The sequence below is a fragment of the Clinocottus analis genome, unplaced genomic scaffold (assembly GCF_023055335.1).
Source record: "Clinocottus analis isolate CAN_PGR_092001 unplaced genomic scaffold, fCliAna1.0.p SCAF_8, whole genome shotgun sequence".
In the NCBI taxonomy this organism is placed as follows: Eukaryota; Metazoa; Chordata; class Actinopteri; order Perciformes; family Cottidae; genus Clinocottus; species Clinocottus analis.
Genome location: NW_027176240.1, coordinates 14,705,829 through 14,723,477, shown reverse-complemented (window position 1 = coordinate 14,723,477; position 17,649 = coordinate 14,705,829). Strand labels below are relative to the sequence as shown.

The 17,649-nt window shown below is 39.2% G+C and overlaps 1 protein-coding gene across 4 annotated transcripts in view; it reads left to right on the top strand.

Moving 5' to 3' along the window:
* The first annotated feature begins 5,833 nt into the window (after window positions 1–5,833).
* The window catches only part of macrod2 (mono-ADP ribosylhydrolase 2), a 377,376-nt gene continuing 365,560 nt past the window's right edge, over window positions 5,834–17,649 (top strand). For all 4 annotated transcript variants that reach the window (XM_068568505.1, XM_068568504.1, XM_068568506.1 and 1 more), the window contains exons 1-3: window positions 5,834–6,032; window positions 10,466–10,567; window positions 11,581–11,694. In XM_068568505.1, the coding sequence (XP_068424606.1) occupies window positions 5,996–6,032; window positions 10,466–10,567; window positions 11,581–11,694 (253 nt within the window). In that variant the 5' untranslated portion in view covers window positions 5,834–5,995. The remainder of the gene's footprint in view (window positions 6,033–10,465; window positions 10,568–11,580; window positions 11,695–17,649) is intronic.

Here is a 17,649-nt window from a genome sequence, read left to right as displayed (position 1 = left end):
GGAAATGCACATGTCCAGCAAATTTCCTTAACGCAGCTCAGCTCCATTTAGGTGTCACAGGAGCAGTTCCAGTAAGCCAATATTCATTTTGTAAGACTCTGAGACTGACTCACCTAAATGGAATGCAGGTATCATTAAGCTACAAATTACACTTGGGTGTTTTTCCCACTTTGGTAAGTCAAAATGTTTGCAAACTATGGACATTTGTCAGTGAGGAAAATGGTATACCCTTATGCTGTATCCTATCATTTTCCTTGACTGACTTTGAATGTCAGCGAAAAATAATGAGAAAAGAAACAAGCTCTGTGGCTTGGATTCTGATGTGGTGGACAAACATTTTCTAAACTTGGACAATGATTTAATTGAAAACTTGGACTACAGAGCTGTATTGCATGGCATCTCTCTCTCTCTCTCTCTCTCTCTCTCTCTCTCTCTCTCTCTCTCTCTCTCTCTCTCTCTCTCTCTCTCTCTCTCTCTCTCTCTCTCTCTCTCTCTCTCTCTCTCTCTCTCTCTCTCTCTCTCTCTCTCTCTCTCTCTCTCTCTCTCTCTCTCTCTCTCTCTCTCTCTCTCCTGGTATTCAACACTGACAAGCGGTCAAAACGTGGTCACGCACCTACCCTAGTTCAACACTATTTCAAAAGAAGAAAAGCACATCAGAAAAGCAATAAAATAACCCAAAAAAACACAGGCATCTGCTGTTAGTGGGCACATCTCTCTTTTATAAGCCACACTTTCTGTGAGCCAAATTCTCTTTAATCATGAAATAATTTGCACCAGTTTGTAAAATTACTGATTCTGGTATTGTCACAGTGTTCTTCTTTTGTCAAATTTTGCTGCACATACTTGGATACATTAAAGTTGTGTGTCATGTTAGACAATGATAACCTTTAACTTTTAATCAGAGACCATCGTAAGCTAAAGAGATATTTTTAGTACAAGTCTAGATCCCACAATTGCAAATCAAGTCCACAGCAATCTCTTTGCTTTCTCCAGAGCAACAGTGGTGAGGTAGGAAAAAGAAAAGGATGCGCTTTTCCAAAGATATGGCCATTTTGAGAATTCTGGCAACTAGAAATTAAACCTTGAAGCAAAGCATTCAGTTATTGGCTCAGTGTGAAGAATATCTTTATATGGTTTTAGACACAGACAAACACACAACCTTTGTGAGAACAATCAGCTTCTAAACTAAAAGTGTATATGCCATGCCAGTCATGCATACAGTTATAAATCATCAGCCATTTTTCTCTTTTTTTCTGTCTGAGCATGAAATACATTTTTATTATGATGGCCTGGTCAAAAGAAATGAAACATGAAAAACTATTTCAGCTATGATGGGCATGCTGCTGTTGAAGCATTTGTTTTTTGTGTTGTCTCGGCGGGGATTTAAGGTCAAAGCAGAACAACAGGTGTCAGGCATCCAAGACTTCAAGAGTGAACAATATAGTTTGTGTGACTGTATTTTGAGGGCTTTCATCTATCCTAAAATATTCTGCTCTATCATCCCCTGGCAGATATGCTAAAGGCTTACTTGGATACGTATTGCTGCACAGTAAATATGTGCACAGTCAGAGGGAACACATGATATCTTGATTTGCCTGCAATATACTATTAAAAAGATTTATTCATTCCTCCACATGCTTTATGTTGTTTTTTTTCAATTAAAAAAAAAAAGAAAAAAAAAAGGAAAAAGCAAAGTTAAAAACTTCATTAATTCATATTTATACAGATTATTGTGCTCGGATCAAAAGAAACAGACCAACATTGTGTTGGAAGACTTCCCCTGCAAATAAAACTGTTGATACTAAGAAGCCATAACAGTTTGGATCACTTTGAGTGCATATGTGCTTTGAACATCTGAACATGTTGAACATCAATCCACACTAAATCTATTCAATTTGGGTTCAGCCAGCGATCAGGAAGGAATTCCTGCAGCTTTGAGCAGGCAGAAAGCAAGGACTCTGGTGTGAAGAGACATGCTGGATGGGGGCTTTATCAAATACAGTAAAATAAACAAAGGGAGCCGTAGCAACACATTCTGCCAAAGCTACAACCCACAGGAATCCTGCAGGAAAAGAATACTCACAGTGTGATGTTTTTTTTTTTATCCAACCTCAAACCCATTTAAGGGCTGTAGACTAAACCAAGTCCCATTCAGTAAACCACTAAATTCACATTAGTGCATCACAATGCATCACAGGACAAATTGCTCTTGCGGCTGGATTACAGACGCACGGCGATTGTGATTTGAAAGAGAAAAACAAGTGGTTGTAATCATGAATAAAAAAGTTGCCAAAGCCATAGATAAAAAATACTGTCAGAGATGAGCGATATAAGACCAGAATCTTGAAGTCTGAGATACAGGGCAGTAGCCTATACAGCCTGAAGTTGAACACAGGAGGCGTTTTAAAAAGAAAGGTGTTCCGAGTGTTTTTTATGCATTAAAGGAGCAGCCACGAGTAACATTGAAAGCTTTGACCATTAAAAAAATAAGTAATATTTATGGGACAGAATATATATATATATATATATATATATATATATATATATATATATATATATATATATATATATATATATATATATATATATATACACACACACACACACACAGAAAGAAAGCCTTACATCTGTGGACCAGATGAGCATAATATAAAACAGACACAATGGATGATAGGGGCAGACGACTGTTTGATTGCGAAGTTTGAAAAGGATCCACACAAACCACCAAACTATAGTGTTTTCATGTTCAGGATTGGCATTGCGTCAAAGACAGCACTCACAGGAAAAGTTCTCTGACAGTGTTGGAGCACTGCCAAACTATTTCCAACGTTAATGACTATACATTAAAACTATTTTCCAAAGTATATATTTTTTTTAATTGTCTGTGTGCAATTGACTGAGGAATTGTTTCCTTTCCAAGAAATCACCTTTTTCAGACCCGACAGGCTTTAACAGGCACTCTACAGATTCACACTGTCAAACCTTATCGGAGGCTATCAGTGAGAGGCCCTTTCATTGTCATTGGCAAAACAGTAAATAATTTAAGGCCTCCGCTGAAAGCCTCAAGGGCCAATTGAACACATGGAGGCCCCCCACAGAGAAGAGGTATTTAATCTTCAGCAATAAGCTTGAGTTATGACCATACTAAACAAATCATGTGTTTTATCATTAAGCACTGACTAAGAACAGACATGATGATAAACCAGAGAGGCACAAAAAAAAATCAAAGGACTTACGGATATCGACACAAGAACACGTAAACAACAATTGCCATAATTATGATTCCTTTAGCCCCTTGGCTCACTTTAAGTTATAGGTACATTTTGAGCATTTTTCTGAAGATAATTGTGTTCTTTGCTGTAATTACGTTACTGCGATTATAATAAGTGGGATATGAAAAACATACGTATCAAGCCAACGAGAGATTAGATGATGCAATGTTCTTGCCAGTGACTTGTAGGTACAGCCACTGGCTTAATCTCCTTGTACTGTAACCATGGTGATAACAATTGCCTACGCAGTTTTACACAAATAGATCTTTTGGAGTAAATGTAGAATATTCAGATTCTGCCCTGAACAAGCAACAAGTCACGAGGATGCCGCTCATCAGACATTGTGTTGTCTGATGTCACATTGCGTATCTAGCAAATACGAGACACATGAATGTTGTTCTTTTAGATCACTGTAAAACAATGGGAAAACATGTCCAGTCTACAGTTTAAATGTTTGTTGATTTGTGAAAGTTGAAAAGAGATAAAAACAAAAAGCCCATTTACCATGATCCCTGGAATCGCAACATTCATTATTGCTTTCAGGCCCTTCACACCTTCACAGGTGCTTTCAAATACTCTGACTGATTGGCCCTTGAATCAGGTGGATAGAGCTTAAAATAACGGGATGTCACAAAACTCTATCAACCGATAAGAATGATAACAAGTATAAGTTGTCTTGCCCTAATCGGTGCAACATCACACCAAACAGGAGAATGAGGGAGATGTGATTGTGTATGTCAACACAAACAAGTATAATCAGGCAATATAAGTGAAACACATGTGTAAGGGGATTTAGGATGCCAAGAGGCTTCAATCTCATAACTAAAACTATAGCGTAGTTGAGTATATTCAGTATAGCATAATAGTTTAAAGAGTATTTAGCGTAAAAAAGAAATGCTCGAGCATTTCACTTCCCTTTAAGCGGAATAGAAATAGCCTATATGATGTTTTATTGAAAGGTCAAAATAAAAGGTCAGAGATCAAGGCCACACTTTGCATTTAGCATCTTTCACATAGGCAGCAGGTTGGGAGGCTTGCTGGTGAAGGTGTTTTAAACCAGTCTCCTAAATATGTCTCCTCAAATATCAGAAAGAGCATATGAGAATATTTAGAGCAAGAGTGCCTTATATCAGCAATCCCAAATGTCTGTCAAATTAATTCATGAGGCTAGTTTAAAAATCACAAACCTGTTTCTATATGTATGTAAGGCCAACTCTGACTTACTTCTTGCTTGTCTCAGTTTCTTAAGCCATCACTTTGTGTGTATCATTCCTTATAATGGTGCAAGAGGGACATCTAGTGGTTTGGTTTGACTATCACAGACAGAAATCAGCAACCAATCTTATCTTCATATTTTAATATAGGGTAAAGGGAGACACTTTAATCTGCTATTCCAAGCGCTGTGGCTCGGGAAGTTATCTAAATGTTCCAATGTGGTTTTATATCAGACAGATAGCCACTGATCTAGTATTTTATACTTTATAAATCAGAGTGGAAACTAATTAAGATATTACAAGGACAAATTATAAATGTGCCAGATGTGATAGCTGATTTCTTTGTCTTATTTCCATAAAAAAGGCTACAGCTCAATGAGATAAAGATCTATAATTTGACTGGAATGGGAAATTGAAATTCTTTGCACTATGTAATATTACTTTTAGATATAATTAAATGGAACAGAATGGCACATGAACACAGCTTCCACCTATCCTTTAAATGTACTGTTATAAATGTATTCATGAAAACTGCTGAAAATAAGCCATACTTTAAAACAATTCAGATCAGTGTGAAGCTTGGGTGAAATATATTTTCCACTCTCATAATGTCAGCGGTCTCAGGAGCAGATGGGTCTGGACGAGAGCAGAGCTAACACACAACAGATGACAGACGGTGGTCTCTGGAACCAGCCTCTTGCATATGACAGCCGGACTCAGTGCTCAGAGCTGGTTTATCCTGTGATATAATTTTCTCTGCCACATACAAGAGCAGGCTACTATGGATCCGTGTTGTTTTGTCTATTTAAAGATAAATATAAAAGTCACAACATAGTAAACGTTAGGATTGGCAAAAATTATCATTAAAACTTTTGCTATGATCTAAACAATTACAGTCGAGTTCACACACAAGAATACATTTTTTATTTTTATATATATATATATATATATATATATATATATATATATATATCTGTTTATTATTTATATTACTTGTTTAGATTTTTACCGTCTCTTGTGCGCAATAAAGGATTATGATTATTATTAGTATAATATACGTTTTTATAATATACACGACTCTTCGTCCCCAAGTTTACTTGCCGTGAGTCATCGTAGACTCTTCTTACTGCAGTTTGCATCCGAGTGGCCCGGCGTTACTAGCCAAACACTTTGCACAGCAGTCGGATGAACCACCGGAAACAACCTACCATGCCTCCCCAGCGCGTGGACCTGATCTGACTGACTCAGTATCCGGACCAATCGCGTGCTCACTTCCCGGTTTTCGACGCCCAATCATTTAGCCAGTATTCGTACACATAATTTACGGCGCAACCACGGTAGGTTGAGCCGACTGAGGTCCATAGAAATTTGACAGCTTCACAGGTGAGACAACCGTCCAGAGGCTGTTTCACTTTGCGTTTCAGTTTTTTCCCCGGAGCACTATTCACTGTGAGCCTGGGGTTGCTACAGTCAAAAAACAACCATTCGAAATCAACCCATTCCGGCAGCATGAGCAAAAAGAAAAAGGACTGGAAGACTGAGAAAGGTAAGGCTTGTTTTGGGGAGAATGAGGCTATCATCATCTCAATGGCAGACAGCATGCATTCAACCATGCAAGAAGATTGACAGACGCTCCGTCCTCCCCGCAATGCTGTGATAACAGGCACTTTCCTCTGTGTGCTGCTCGGTAATCCCACGCGCTGGCTGTGCAGATGTTATAATGTTGCGCCTCTGTTTCGCTTCCGTAATGCATGTTTGACATTCGCAACAACACTATTCATATATATTGGATGCTCATTAGCTTCCCGTTCAAGCCTCCAGCAGATTTTGTTTGTTGCCGAGCCCCAATGCACCTGTCCGAGCACCCCCTAACTATCGCATCCTTTCCACCTGTGTGATACGCCAACAGTGACTCCCCGAGTTGCAAACAACCTTCTGCTGCTAAATATCCCGTCAGCCGACCAGCAGACCCACCGTAGTAAAACAAAGGAACCGAGTGTCTAATAGTTTAGTATTAGGACAACAACGCCGGGGTCTCTCGGACTCAAACGCGCCGTGAAAGTTGCGAGGGATGAAACTCGCCTATTTTGTCTGTCAAGCGCGTTCAGTTTCAGAGACATGTAGTTAGGCTACAGTCTCGACCTGTTGTGCTCACGAGGGGGCCGAGACAGACATGATAACCTGGCTATATTCACAATGTCAGACGTTGTCACGGCTCCCGTAAAGCACAGGTGCAACCCATCACGTTAATTAGTGATTATCTATCTATTACTGAGTAAGCGTGCACAATACAAGGTCGCTGCAGCTGATAAAACACAAGGAATGGAGCCATCATTAATGATATGGTAAATGCTGCTATGTAATGCCAAGGTGTATACTGCTGAATGTGACTTAAACTGTATTCCTCTTTATATTACATTGGCAGACAAATTTCCGGCCCTGGCCTCTGTTCAGAATGGATGTGACCTCAATTAATAACTGAATGAAGAAGAATAGTTTGTAATCATCACTGCTAATGTTAGGGAGTTACTTATTGGAATTTTACAGTCTGTACTTTTTTTTTTCTCTAAAAGTACTGCAGTTCAGTCAGCCTTCAAGCCTGTTGACTCGCACCTCATTTTTTTTTAAGTGTATGGGAAAATCTTCACAATGGTCATTTAAATTCTCAGAGTAAAGCTAATAATTAATCTTGGCCAGACATTTCCAGTTTGAGCAGGTAGTAACATGGAGTGAACATCAAAGCAAATCAGATTTTATATTCTGAGCATACACCCCACAGCTCAAATTGCGTTAAGAGGAGATCAAGGCAACTCAAAATGTGAAAGAAATTCAGAAACTTAAGGGATTTATTGTGGTTATTTTTTAAAATAGTGTTTTGACCCAGGGCTAGACTGTAGGCTATGGGACATATAGTACCATAGCAAAGATAGGTTATTGTAATTGTGTTGGTAAAATCAACCATATTTTAAATTGGATAAATGCGTGCCAGACATGAACTTTCGTTAGCAAAAGGAACTAAATGTTCCTATTCTTATGGCATCTAAGCTAAGCTTTGGGATTCTTCAACAACTACAAGTTCAGCAGAGTGACAATGCTCTTTAGCGTGGTCCAGAGAGCTTTGCTGTGTTCAACCTCAGAACTGCCTTTTTATTCATCCATGTAGAATAACAGTAGCCTTGGGAATGACAGGAGTGGGCAAGAGGGAGAGAAAACGCATCACAGCAACACGGGGGATAGAATGGATATCCACCACTTCGGAAATACCTTTTTAATTGTAACCTGACCTACAGCTGAATGTTGCCAAAGAATGACTTAGGGAATCCTCTTGTGTTTTACCAAAATAGTCCCATCAAAGTTCTCATGGTGTTTAAAGTTCCCAAACCATCAATGCCTCGACCTCAACATTTTGGTGTAAAGAGCCAATTTTAGTAAACAGAGGAGACTTTTGTGTAGTGTCATATCCCATCCAGTTTTAGCGAGGGGGTGTTTTGAATTGACCAAAGTAAACACGCTGTGTGCACTGGTGTATTTATTTGGCAGAGATTTCACAGGGAAGTGCGCAATTAGGATGAAGCTTGTTTTGTAGAACAGCCCAGTGTTTTCTGGAGGTAGAGTAGCAAGTTGGGGCTCTTTTACAGTCATTGAGATGAATGTGAGTACACAAGCTGTGAGGACCGAAGAGTGATACCGCCGCACTAAAGTGCAGCAGCAGCAGCAGCAGCAGCAGCAGCAGCAGCAGCAGCAGCAGCAGCAGCAGCTCAGTGATGTTTCTAATGTCTGCCCTTCATTTTGGAACAAACAAATAACAATAAGCTTAAGTAAATAGTAGTAGCTTATGTTTTTTTTTTTTTAAAGGTCATACATTTCTCTATACGGATTACACATTTTACAAAACTGTTCCCAGTTCTCTTTACCACGATGCAGCCAGGGAACAATGGTTAATCTAACACTCTCATCCAAAATGCACAAATGCAACCAAAACATTTCATTTCCAAATCAACTCATCACCAGAACCAACAGGTAGTGTTACAATAGTCATCACTACTCACTTTGTAGTATCTTCTTTGTATGCCCCAATTAGGAATTTATGCATTTTCATTAAAATGTAAACATTTTTTAAGATGGAAATAAAGCAAAGTGGAGTAAATTGTAGCCATTTTTACTTTTTGTACTTTGTTTTTCACACTAAGTTCTGTTAGTCTTTCAGTTTTGGTGAGAAAAAAGTTAATTCATTTAAAAGATGTCATTGAATGCATTTTGTGTTGAAGATATGAAAAGTCATCCATAGTTTATTCCACATTGACTGCTGTAGTGCAACTATGTGAAGAACTTCATCATTTGAAGTTAGTTATGTCAGAGTAGCTTTCTCAATGTACAGTAAAAGCATGGCCTATAGGTTTAGCAAATGATAGGCCTTTTTTTTTTACACGACAGTCATTTTGACATGTCATGGCAGGCCAAATCCTTTTGTAATTAGTCAAATTACTTTTTGTCCAATACCTCGGTTCTGCCAAGTGAAGCCATTCTCTCTACTGACCAACAGTCAGGCACCGGTTACAAAAAGAAGTCGGCTTGTATAGAAGCGTAAGAGAAAATGACAGAACTTATCACTTGATTTATTACCTCAATAAACATTGTAAACATGAGTTTATGGTCTTAATTGCTAGTTCCAAGTCTCTTTCAATACAGCATAATGTTCTTTTAGTAAATGATGGTCCCATTTAGAGTAAAATAGACCATAAAGCAGGGTACCCTTTCGGGCAGGCTTACTGTGATTGACAGGTTGCTCCCGCAAACAGAGATGTATAGAGCGTCTTTACGTCACTACTCCACATTAGAAACATCATAACTTCTGTTCATCGGTTGCAAAAAAGCCAAGACGGTGACGGCTAAATCGTCGGACTCAAGACTTCAAGACGGGAGTTCACAAACCACTGGGTGACATCACGATGACTACGTTCACTTCTTACAGTATCTAGTCTTAGCCTTTTCCAGTGAGCCCGCATAAACAATACCAGGGCTTTGGTCTACCTAAATGATACAGTTCCATAATTAATGTTATAAAAAACACGGTTTACCCTGCAATGTTCATGTAAAAATGGCCGCTGTGAAAAGCCAGAAAGATTACAAAGTCCCATAAGACTTACTTAGGCCGCAGAGCAGCACAGAGCTTGAGTAAGGTATGACACACAGTTCAGTGCAATGGAGCTGAGGCAACATGGTTGCATAGTGGAGTGAGTGCCATGGAGACACAATAGTATGCAAATTCATTCCAGCCAGTTTCACTAATTATCACCCTTACAACCACAGAAGAGGGACTAATTAATGAAATCAGATGGTGGTGAGGTGCCTTGGGTCTCTATGACACAAGGCTGAGAACCCCTGATGTATTGAGAGGGGTGGACTGCATACTTGTTTTCAAACATCTTGGATGTCAAGCAGCTACACTACTGAAGTGTGTTGGAGTAAGACCCTACCAGTTCCAGGGGTGCTCTTTCATTGCTGATCCTGCACTTTGACCATGCAATCCAAAAGGGATATTAATGCATGACGCAGGATCACATGAATAATTATCATTTTATTAAGGATCCCCATTTTTCATAGTGTCAGTTTAGAGAGCCATGGGGGTGTGGAGCTGTGAAGAGTGGGACATGACTGATGACGATGATGATAATGGCAATACCAGGTGAGCGGTGGAGGATAATTCTGGTCACAGGCCGTCATCAGTTGGTGCAGGACCAGCAATTGTCTAATATCAACGACAACTATGGGTAGACACTGGAAGACAGTTTGTGAGGAGATTGATAAAATAATAATAAATGCAAAGATTTAAGTGAGTTTGTCTCAAACTGGAAATCAATGTTGTATTTGCTATTGACAGTCTATGCCAGTACCAAGTCTGTATCAGTCTTTATCTCTGTTATTAATCAATGGGACCGGCTTCATTTAAGTTTAATGAATGATGTCTTTCCTCCACAGAGAGACTGCTCCGTCTAGATCGGGAAGAGAGACGCAAGGAGTATCGGCGTCAAGATTTTGTATCTTTGGACAAGATCACATCCTGGGGAGAGGAAAATAGACGTAAGAGAAACTTATCAGCGACACTCAACTCAAGACTTGGAGCAACAATAAGCTGACACATAATGGCACTGTTTACACAGCCCACCTGAAAAGTTATTGTGCAATCATCCTGCTGGCTACATCACTGTTTTTAGGTGGATTTGCTAATGTTAGTCAAACAATACGAAAATTGGACATCTGGTCTTTTTGTTTACTAAGCCTCTGATGCTGTCTAATATAGCCTAAACCTTTTTGCATCTAAAGTTAAAATAAAGATAAGTGTTATTATCGGGCTATTTATAGATACAAATCAATAAAGAAAACTAAGAAAAACAATTGCCATAATGATTACCAGGCAAAAATCAAGGAAATGTATGTGGGTTTGACAGAAAAAAAACAGAAAAAAGCAACATTTAAATTATTTGTCTTTTTTCTTTTTTTGTGGCTCAAGGTTTGGGAGACTCTTAGCTGATGCATTGTTTTAAGACTATGAAACAGAACTGCTGATTCACAACTCCTTGTTATTAACATTTCTTTGCTCTACTCTTAGATGTATACTCTACAACATTGTCATTCCTGAACGCTCCCTGCTTGTTATCCACAGAATATACCAGTTCATAGAATTTACCACACATTTCCTCACACAATTTAAAGTTTTTACGATATAGAAGAAGGAACTAAGAGATGAGAGTATGCTAATTCTGAATTACAATGCAGTGTTCTTGTAAAACACTAGTCTTTATTACACTATGTACAGTATTTTCCACCTTTATTGTTTTTTGAATGAATTTCTGTGTGAAACACTTCATGAAGTGTTGCTTTATAGAAAACTGGAATAATGAATGAATTGAGGTGATTTTCCATGAACATCCCATTTAACTCATTTAACTAAAGTACATTTGGGATCCATTCATGAATCTAATTTGTGTCTACAAAAAAAGGAACATATAATGTTTGTATTTATTGAGACACGTCTCAATATTTTGATCATCTGATTTGTGCAAAGAGTTGAATTTTCCATAATTTTATTTCAGCCAATGACAAAGAGGAAGGGGATGAGCTGACAGGCGGAGGTGGACTGAGTGATAAAGTATCTCTCTACAAAGGGGATATTACACTTTTGGAGGTGGATGCCATCGTCAACGCTGGTAAGGATCTGCCCTTTGACCTTTGGGAGCTGTTGGATGGTGTTTGCTGCTGGAAGGGACCTGTGCTATTAAATTGTCATTGGCTGCCCTCTACTGTTCAGACTCAGAAGGTGCTGGTTGTGAAGGCATTGCACAAATGAGTGATTAAGGCGAATGTTAAATTAAACATCCGCTCTCCTTGATTTGGCCTCACATATGCTGCAAAACAGTGACTAGATTATGTTCTGACCTTTTCTTACTCAACTTGTAAGAAAAGGTCACAGCTCTTTCTCCTACCTTGTGCCAGTGAAACACAAGGTTATTGACTGAAATTCTGATTTGGTCAAAATTTCTAATCCTCTCATTTGTCGCGAATGTGTCATATGTGTGCTGTGAGGATTAGCGATGCCATATGCATAGCTTCACAGAAGTAAAGATAAGTATTTGACACTACTTTGTCTCTCTACAGTTGTTTCATAACTTTTCCTTCCTTATTTTGTTTTTGAATACACGCACATACACGCATTACAGTCCACCAAGCAGTGTGCATCTCGTGTGAAATTAATCCTCTCTAATTTATACATCTAGTAATCTTATTTAGAAGATTAATAGATGTGATATACGGACTGATATGTGGGATAAGGCTAACAAATTAAATATATTATGTAAATAGCTATCCTGATTAGGATAAGGTGACATGACATTCTGAATTATTGTCAGCATCATGTAAATGACAAATATGGGGTTTTGTACACAAACACCTGACACGCACCCAAATGTCATGGCAATTTTCCTGCTTTGTCAACATTTTGACCTTTTATAATGTAGCCCTTGTAGCTGATATTATTCTGTTCAAGCTGCTTGTTTGCACTGTTTTTTTGGGATAACGGCTTCATGTCTGAATTGCATTGCTGTGTGCGGTTTAGATATATCTATTCTCTGTGATAGATATGTCTTTAGTCTAGATTTGTGTCTAATTTATGGTAAGACATAGTCACTGATACAGGTTTTATAGTGTAGCCTGTTTTGATTGCATGTTTACCCCATTCTGTTCCCAATATATGTTCTTGACACTAAGTATCTTAAAACAAACTCAGACGAAGATAGTAAAAAGTGTGAGCAGGGTTTTCTTAAGTGATTAGAAAAATAGGGCATATGAGAATGGAAATAAAGTGCAGGAGGGAGCATTGCACTTTTTTTTTTTTTTTTTTTTTAAACTGTTGAATACATTTGTAGCCAAGGCTAGTAGTTTACTTAAGCAGTTAATGCTGCCAGACATCCAAACTCTGATTGAGCTGAATGCTGGCCAGGAGGTAATTCATTTTGTTTAGCAGGCTGTCAGAGGGTCTGAAAGGTTGAAGGAATTGCTGAAGCCTTTTATAATTTCCAGAAGGTCTCAGCAGTTGCCCGACTGCTGCTCTATTTATACTGCGGGACCAGTTGTCTTTGTACAGGTGGTTGGACTGATAAGGGCATACAGTATAGTGGTGGACTTTACTGCCAAGTTTTCATTCACCATCTATGAGGGTTGTGCTCAACAATAGTAGTATGTTGTGAATATCAATTTTAATGTGAGCAGAGTGTTCCAAACCATGGTTATTTTTTGTCATTGGTAACAAAAGACATGCTCTGGCTGTTGTGGCTCTTGTCCACATTTTAATGCGTAACAAAGTTCTGAGCTTCATGCGAACAAACATAGCGGATGTTGAGCATGAAGTTTGATAAGATCTTTGGAAAGTTACTTCAACTTCTTGCCTTTCATCTATTCACTGTTTCCAATCTTTAGCCTGCAGTACTTCCATTTTCTCATGCTGATTTTCATTTAGGTTGGCACCAGAAGACTGCTGTCTATGAAGTGTGGGACTTTTTAACACTGAGAAAGTAGCCCAAAGCTAAATAAACTGTCTCTTAGAAGTTTTTTTCTTCTGCAGTCAAAACAAGTGCAGAGATGCCAATTATGCAGGTTGGAAGTAAATAGGAAAGTTGACGTGTAAAATGTATGCAAACATGTTATAAGAAATATATTTTCTACTATTCACATATTAGGACTTATTGTACCATCTGGTGTGCTCAGTGGACGTGAACTGAAGTACAAACACTATAATCTTGTGCTCGCCTACCTGCTTGCAGAGTTAAGACTCTTGCAGTTGAATTAATCAATTCAGCATAAGGACATAATACTGATATGCGAGATGAAATAGTGAAATATTGGTCACCACATTATGATTTCTTGTCTTTAAGACTGGCTAAGAATCATGGTTTTCTAAATGCATTGACTGTAGCTCATGGGAGTGACATTTATTTCAAAATGTCAAATGATGACAGTGAGTTAAGCTGCAATGCTTCTAGCATGTTTTCAGCTGACCTGATGTTTTTTATTTCTTCACATAACGTTACAATTTATTTTATAAGCCAAAGGCACAACATTTGTGCAACAAGGTTTTGTCCTGACATCAGCAATGTGTTGGCGGTAAAGGCGTGACGTCTGTAATTGTAGGGGACACAGGCCACTTGGTGCCACTGCTATGGCTGCCTATAGCTTTTAGGGGGGTGTCAACTTGCTTTATGTCCTCCATTAAAGTTTAATTATTAGGCTCATTGAGTTTTTAATTCTTCCTTAATTCTGTTTGGCTGGAGGTTGAACAGAAGGTGTTCAAACTGTCACCTGGTGAGAGCCTGGAGAGTTGCAGGACAGGAGGGGCTGTGCTGACAATCACAAACTGCAGGGGCGGAGGGCAGGGTGGGTTGATCATGACAAGGTGGCTGCAGCATCCAGCCCCGGCAGATGGCCCGACTTTAGAATACGCCTGCTTTGGTCTGCCACCACTCAACTAATGCTCCCTGTAACCCTCTACCTACTGTTTTTTAAAGCATAAAAGTGACAGGGAAGCATGCATGTGACCAATCTCTCACTGGATCTCATTGTTTACTCCATACATTGTCTATGGCACCGTAGGTCCAGATTGTTGTACAGGATGGCATTTCCTCTTTTGTACAATTGGTCGAGTATGTTCAGTTTGCATGTGGCAATACTGTGTTCAGTAATTTTGTCAAACACCCAACAATTTCTCTGGTCCTCTTGTAGCCCAGGTATTTGGCATATATCTTTGGATTTGTATTGGAAAATTATCAATGGAAAGAAGGGACTATCACACTTAATCAAGGCATGTTTCAAAGACAAATTACGGGTTTCACTTAGCGTTGAAGGGGGGCTCAAACTGCATGTTAAAGTGAATGCATGTCATTATTGTTGCTTTTACATGGCGAACAAAAGGTCTTGTCTTACATTTGTCGCCTTGGAGTTCATGCAAGTTTCACCATCCCTCTCAGATCAGAATGAGGTCGAAAAGATAACGGTGCGAAGTGGAAAGGACTTTTCTTATCATGATGACTGTGGTAATTATGCACAGGGGTTGACTCCTAATCCATTACCCGCTGTAAACCTTTCCCATCTTTCTGTATTAGATCATTTTTTAAAGGAACCAATTTAGTGTGCATAGGGAAACTGGTTATGAACACTATAAAGAACCTGAATTGGTTGAGATGAGTGTGAGAAAGGCAATTGGTATTCAGTTGTATGGAGCGGCTCGTACTGCAGTCATCACAGGTTTGATGAGAGCGGTGACCCTCGGAGGACAAAATACCATGATCCAGTAGAGATTGACTTTTATTCGTTTTTTGAAATGCAGTCCATTCAAACATTGTTTGCCTGTGGGGCTGCTTGGCACACAGGCAGCGTTGTTTACTTTTCATTGATGCATAATGTACAGAACAGGTGTAGCGAACAGAATACAATTTGAGTCTGTAGTTCAGAGAAGGGTAACATATTGAGGTGCTACTTTTTTATGTTGTGTGTAAAATAAAATTAAAATAATTCCTGTTTATTGTACCAGATCAGAGTTAAATAAAACAAAATGGGCTCCTGTAACACTTATTTGATATTATTTATATTGCTCTTGAACTTAGTTAATTTTCACAGTGTTAACCTATTGGTGTATATAAAACAACAAGACATGAAATCAGTTATTTGAGGTCAAATTTGAATAAGAATAACAAATGAAAAGTAAAGTGGAAATTAAACTCAATAAAAGTGAAATTAAACTAAATTGGATTTAGCAAATAAAACATGAACATAAAACTGAGAAATGTTATTTACAAAGTGATATATTTTCATTGGAGGAAGAACACTCATTGCATCTCTAAGGGGTTACTTTTATTTTCAGGGTAAGGTTGTGGTTCATCCTTCCCCACTTATTGGAAACCTCAGTAGTTGTGGCAACACGGCAACAGAGCAGGATAATGGTGTGTAATGTCCAACGAATATTATATGCTTCTCTGAGACACAATCCTTAATGGAGAGCACTGCCTTATTTATTAGGGAATGATTCTCTGAGTGCACTGGTAATATTTTAGCTTGCAAAGCACAAGGCTTTCCAGAATGAAAAGTAGATGTGGCATTTTTATTCTCTTGCTGGTCTTAGTCTCTAAAAAGACAGAATTTTTCATTGTCACTCTTCCTAACTTTAGAGTTCTTTTCAAAGGTCTAGTTGTAGTATATGAGAATATATTCTCAGTTTTCTCTTCGCGAAAGGCAGTACTCCTATGTGAAATTGATTTGCTGTCCAGACCCTTATTTTCTGTCTAAAATGTTGTTGCCACTTCGTTACTGTTACGGAATGGGGACATTTTCTTTTAGCAGGTGAAGTTGCCTGAACAAGTCACCCATTCGACTAACACCAGACGGTGGCACGACATAAAATTTACCATCCACTTTTCACTGTTGCTCTTCCTTTAGTGATTGATAAAGCCTATGGCTTTTTGGTTTTGCTTTCTACTGTTTGGGGATCGTGTCAGCATAGACTCTTCATTAGATTTCCTGTCAGGCCATGGCTGTGCTGCACAAAACACTCATCCCCTGGAGAGTCTGGCTCGACGGGTCTATCTGTCTCTCTACAGATTCACACCCTGTGCCATAACCTCCCTGAGTGATGCGGCCAAGCTCCCAGCTATTTGACTGCAATTCAGGGTCTCTCACTCTCTCTGTTCTCCGATTTACTGTGTTGCCAGTTGCATATAAATGTGTGTACACGCGCACACGAACACACATACACACATTCAGAACATTAGAAATCATTGCAGAGAACTGGTAACTTCTTGAGCAAACTTGTGATTGTTGCACTGTCACACGAAGAATGAAAATCAATGGCCCTGGCTGAAGGAACTTGCTGCTCTGTTGAACAGTGAAATGACTTCGGTGACTGGGTTGCATTGGGTCCTACACTAAAAGGTCCAGTTAATTGTATCAGCGCTGAGAGAGATACAGCACAAGGCCAGGGTTCCGACTTCAATCAGGGTGTAAATGTGAACTGAGGTGACAAACCAGCTGACAAGCTTCCTCTTCTTTCCGATTTCGGCTCAATTTCTCTCCTCCCAGTGTTCGGCTTGTGAACGGCCTCGCAGCCCGCCTCTGTGTTTGGTCAACGTCAGAGTTGTTAAAGTCGATCTCTGTGATCTACGAGGTGCCACCATGGCAAGGTACAAATAATTTTTTACAAGGTGTGGCTAATGGAAAGTAATCATGGGAATCTGTGCTGTCAGTGTGGATCCGCCTCACACTTAAAAAAATATATCCCTTTGCTTGAACTGCTAATGGTCTGTGACCATATTGAGTGTTTGGGAGAATGAGCCTCCCAGTCTTTCCCAGTCACACATTTTGTGACTCCAACCACACCACCTTCTCTCTCTCTCACACACACACACACACACACACAGACACACACATACACACACACACACACACACACACACACACACACACACACACACACACACACACACACACACACACACACACACACACACACACACACACACACACACACACAGCAGTGTTTAAACTGACTTTGTGTCTTGGGAGACAGTTGCCACTGCTCATGAGGGGGACCGTCATTCAGGTCCTCACTCGTCTCCACTGGT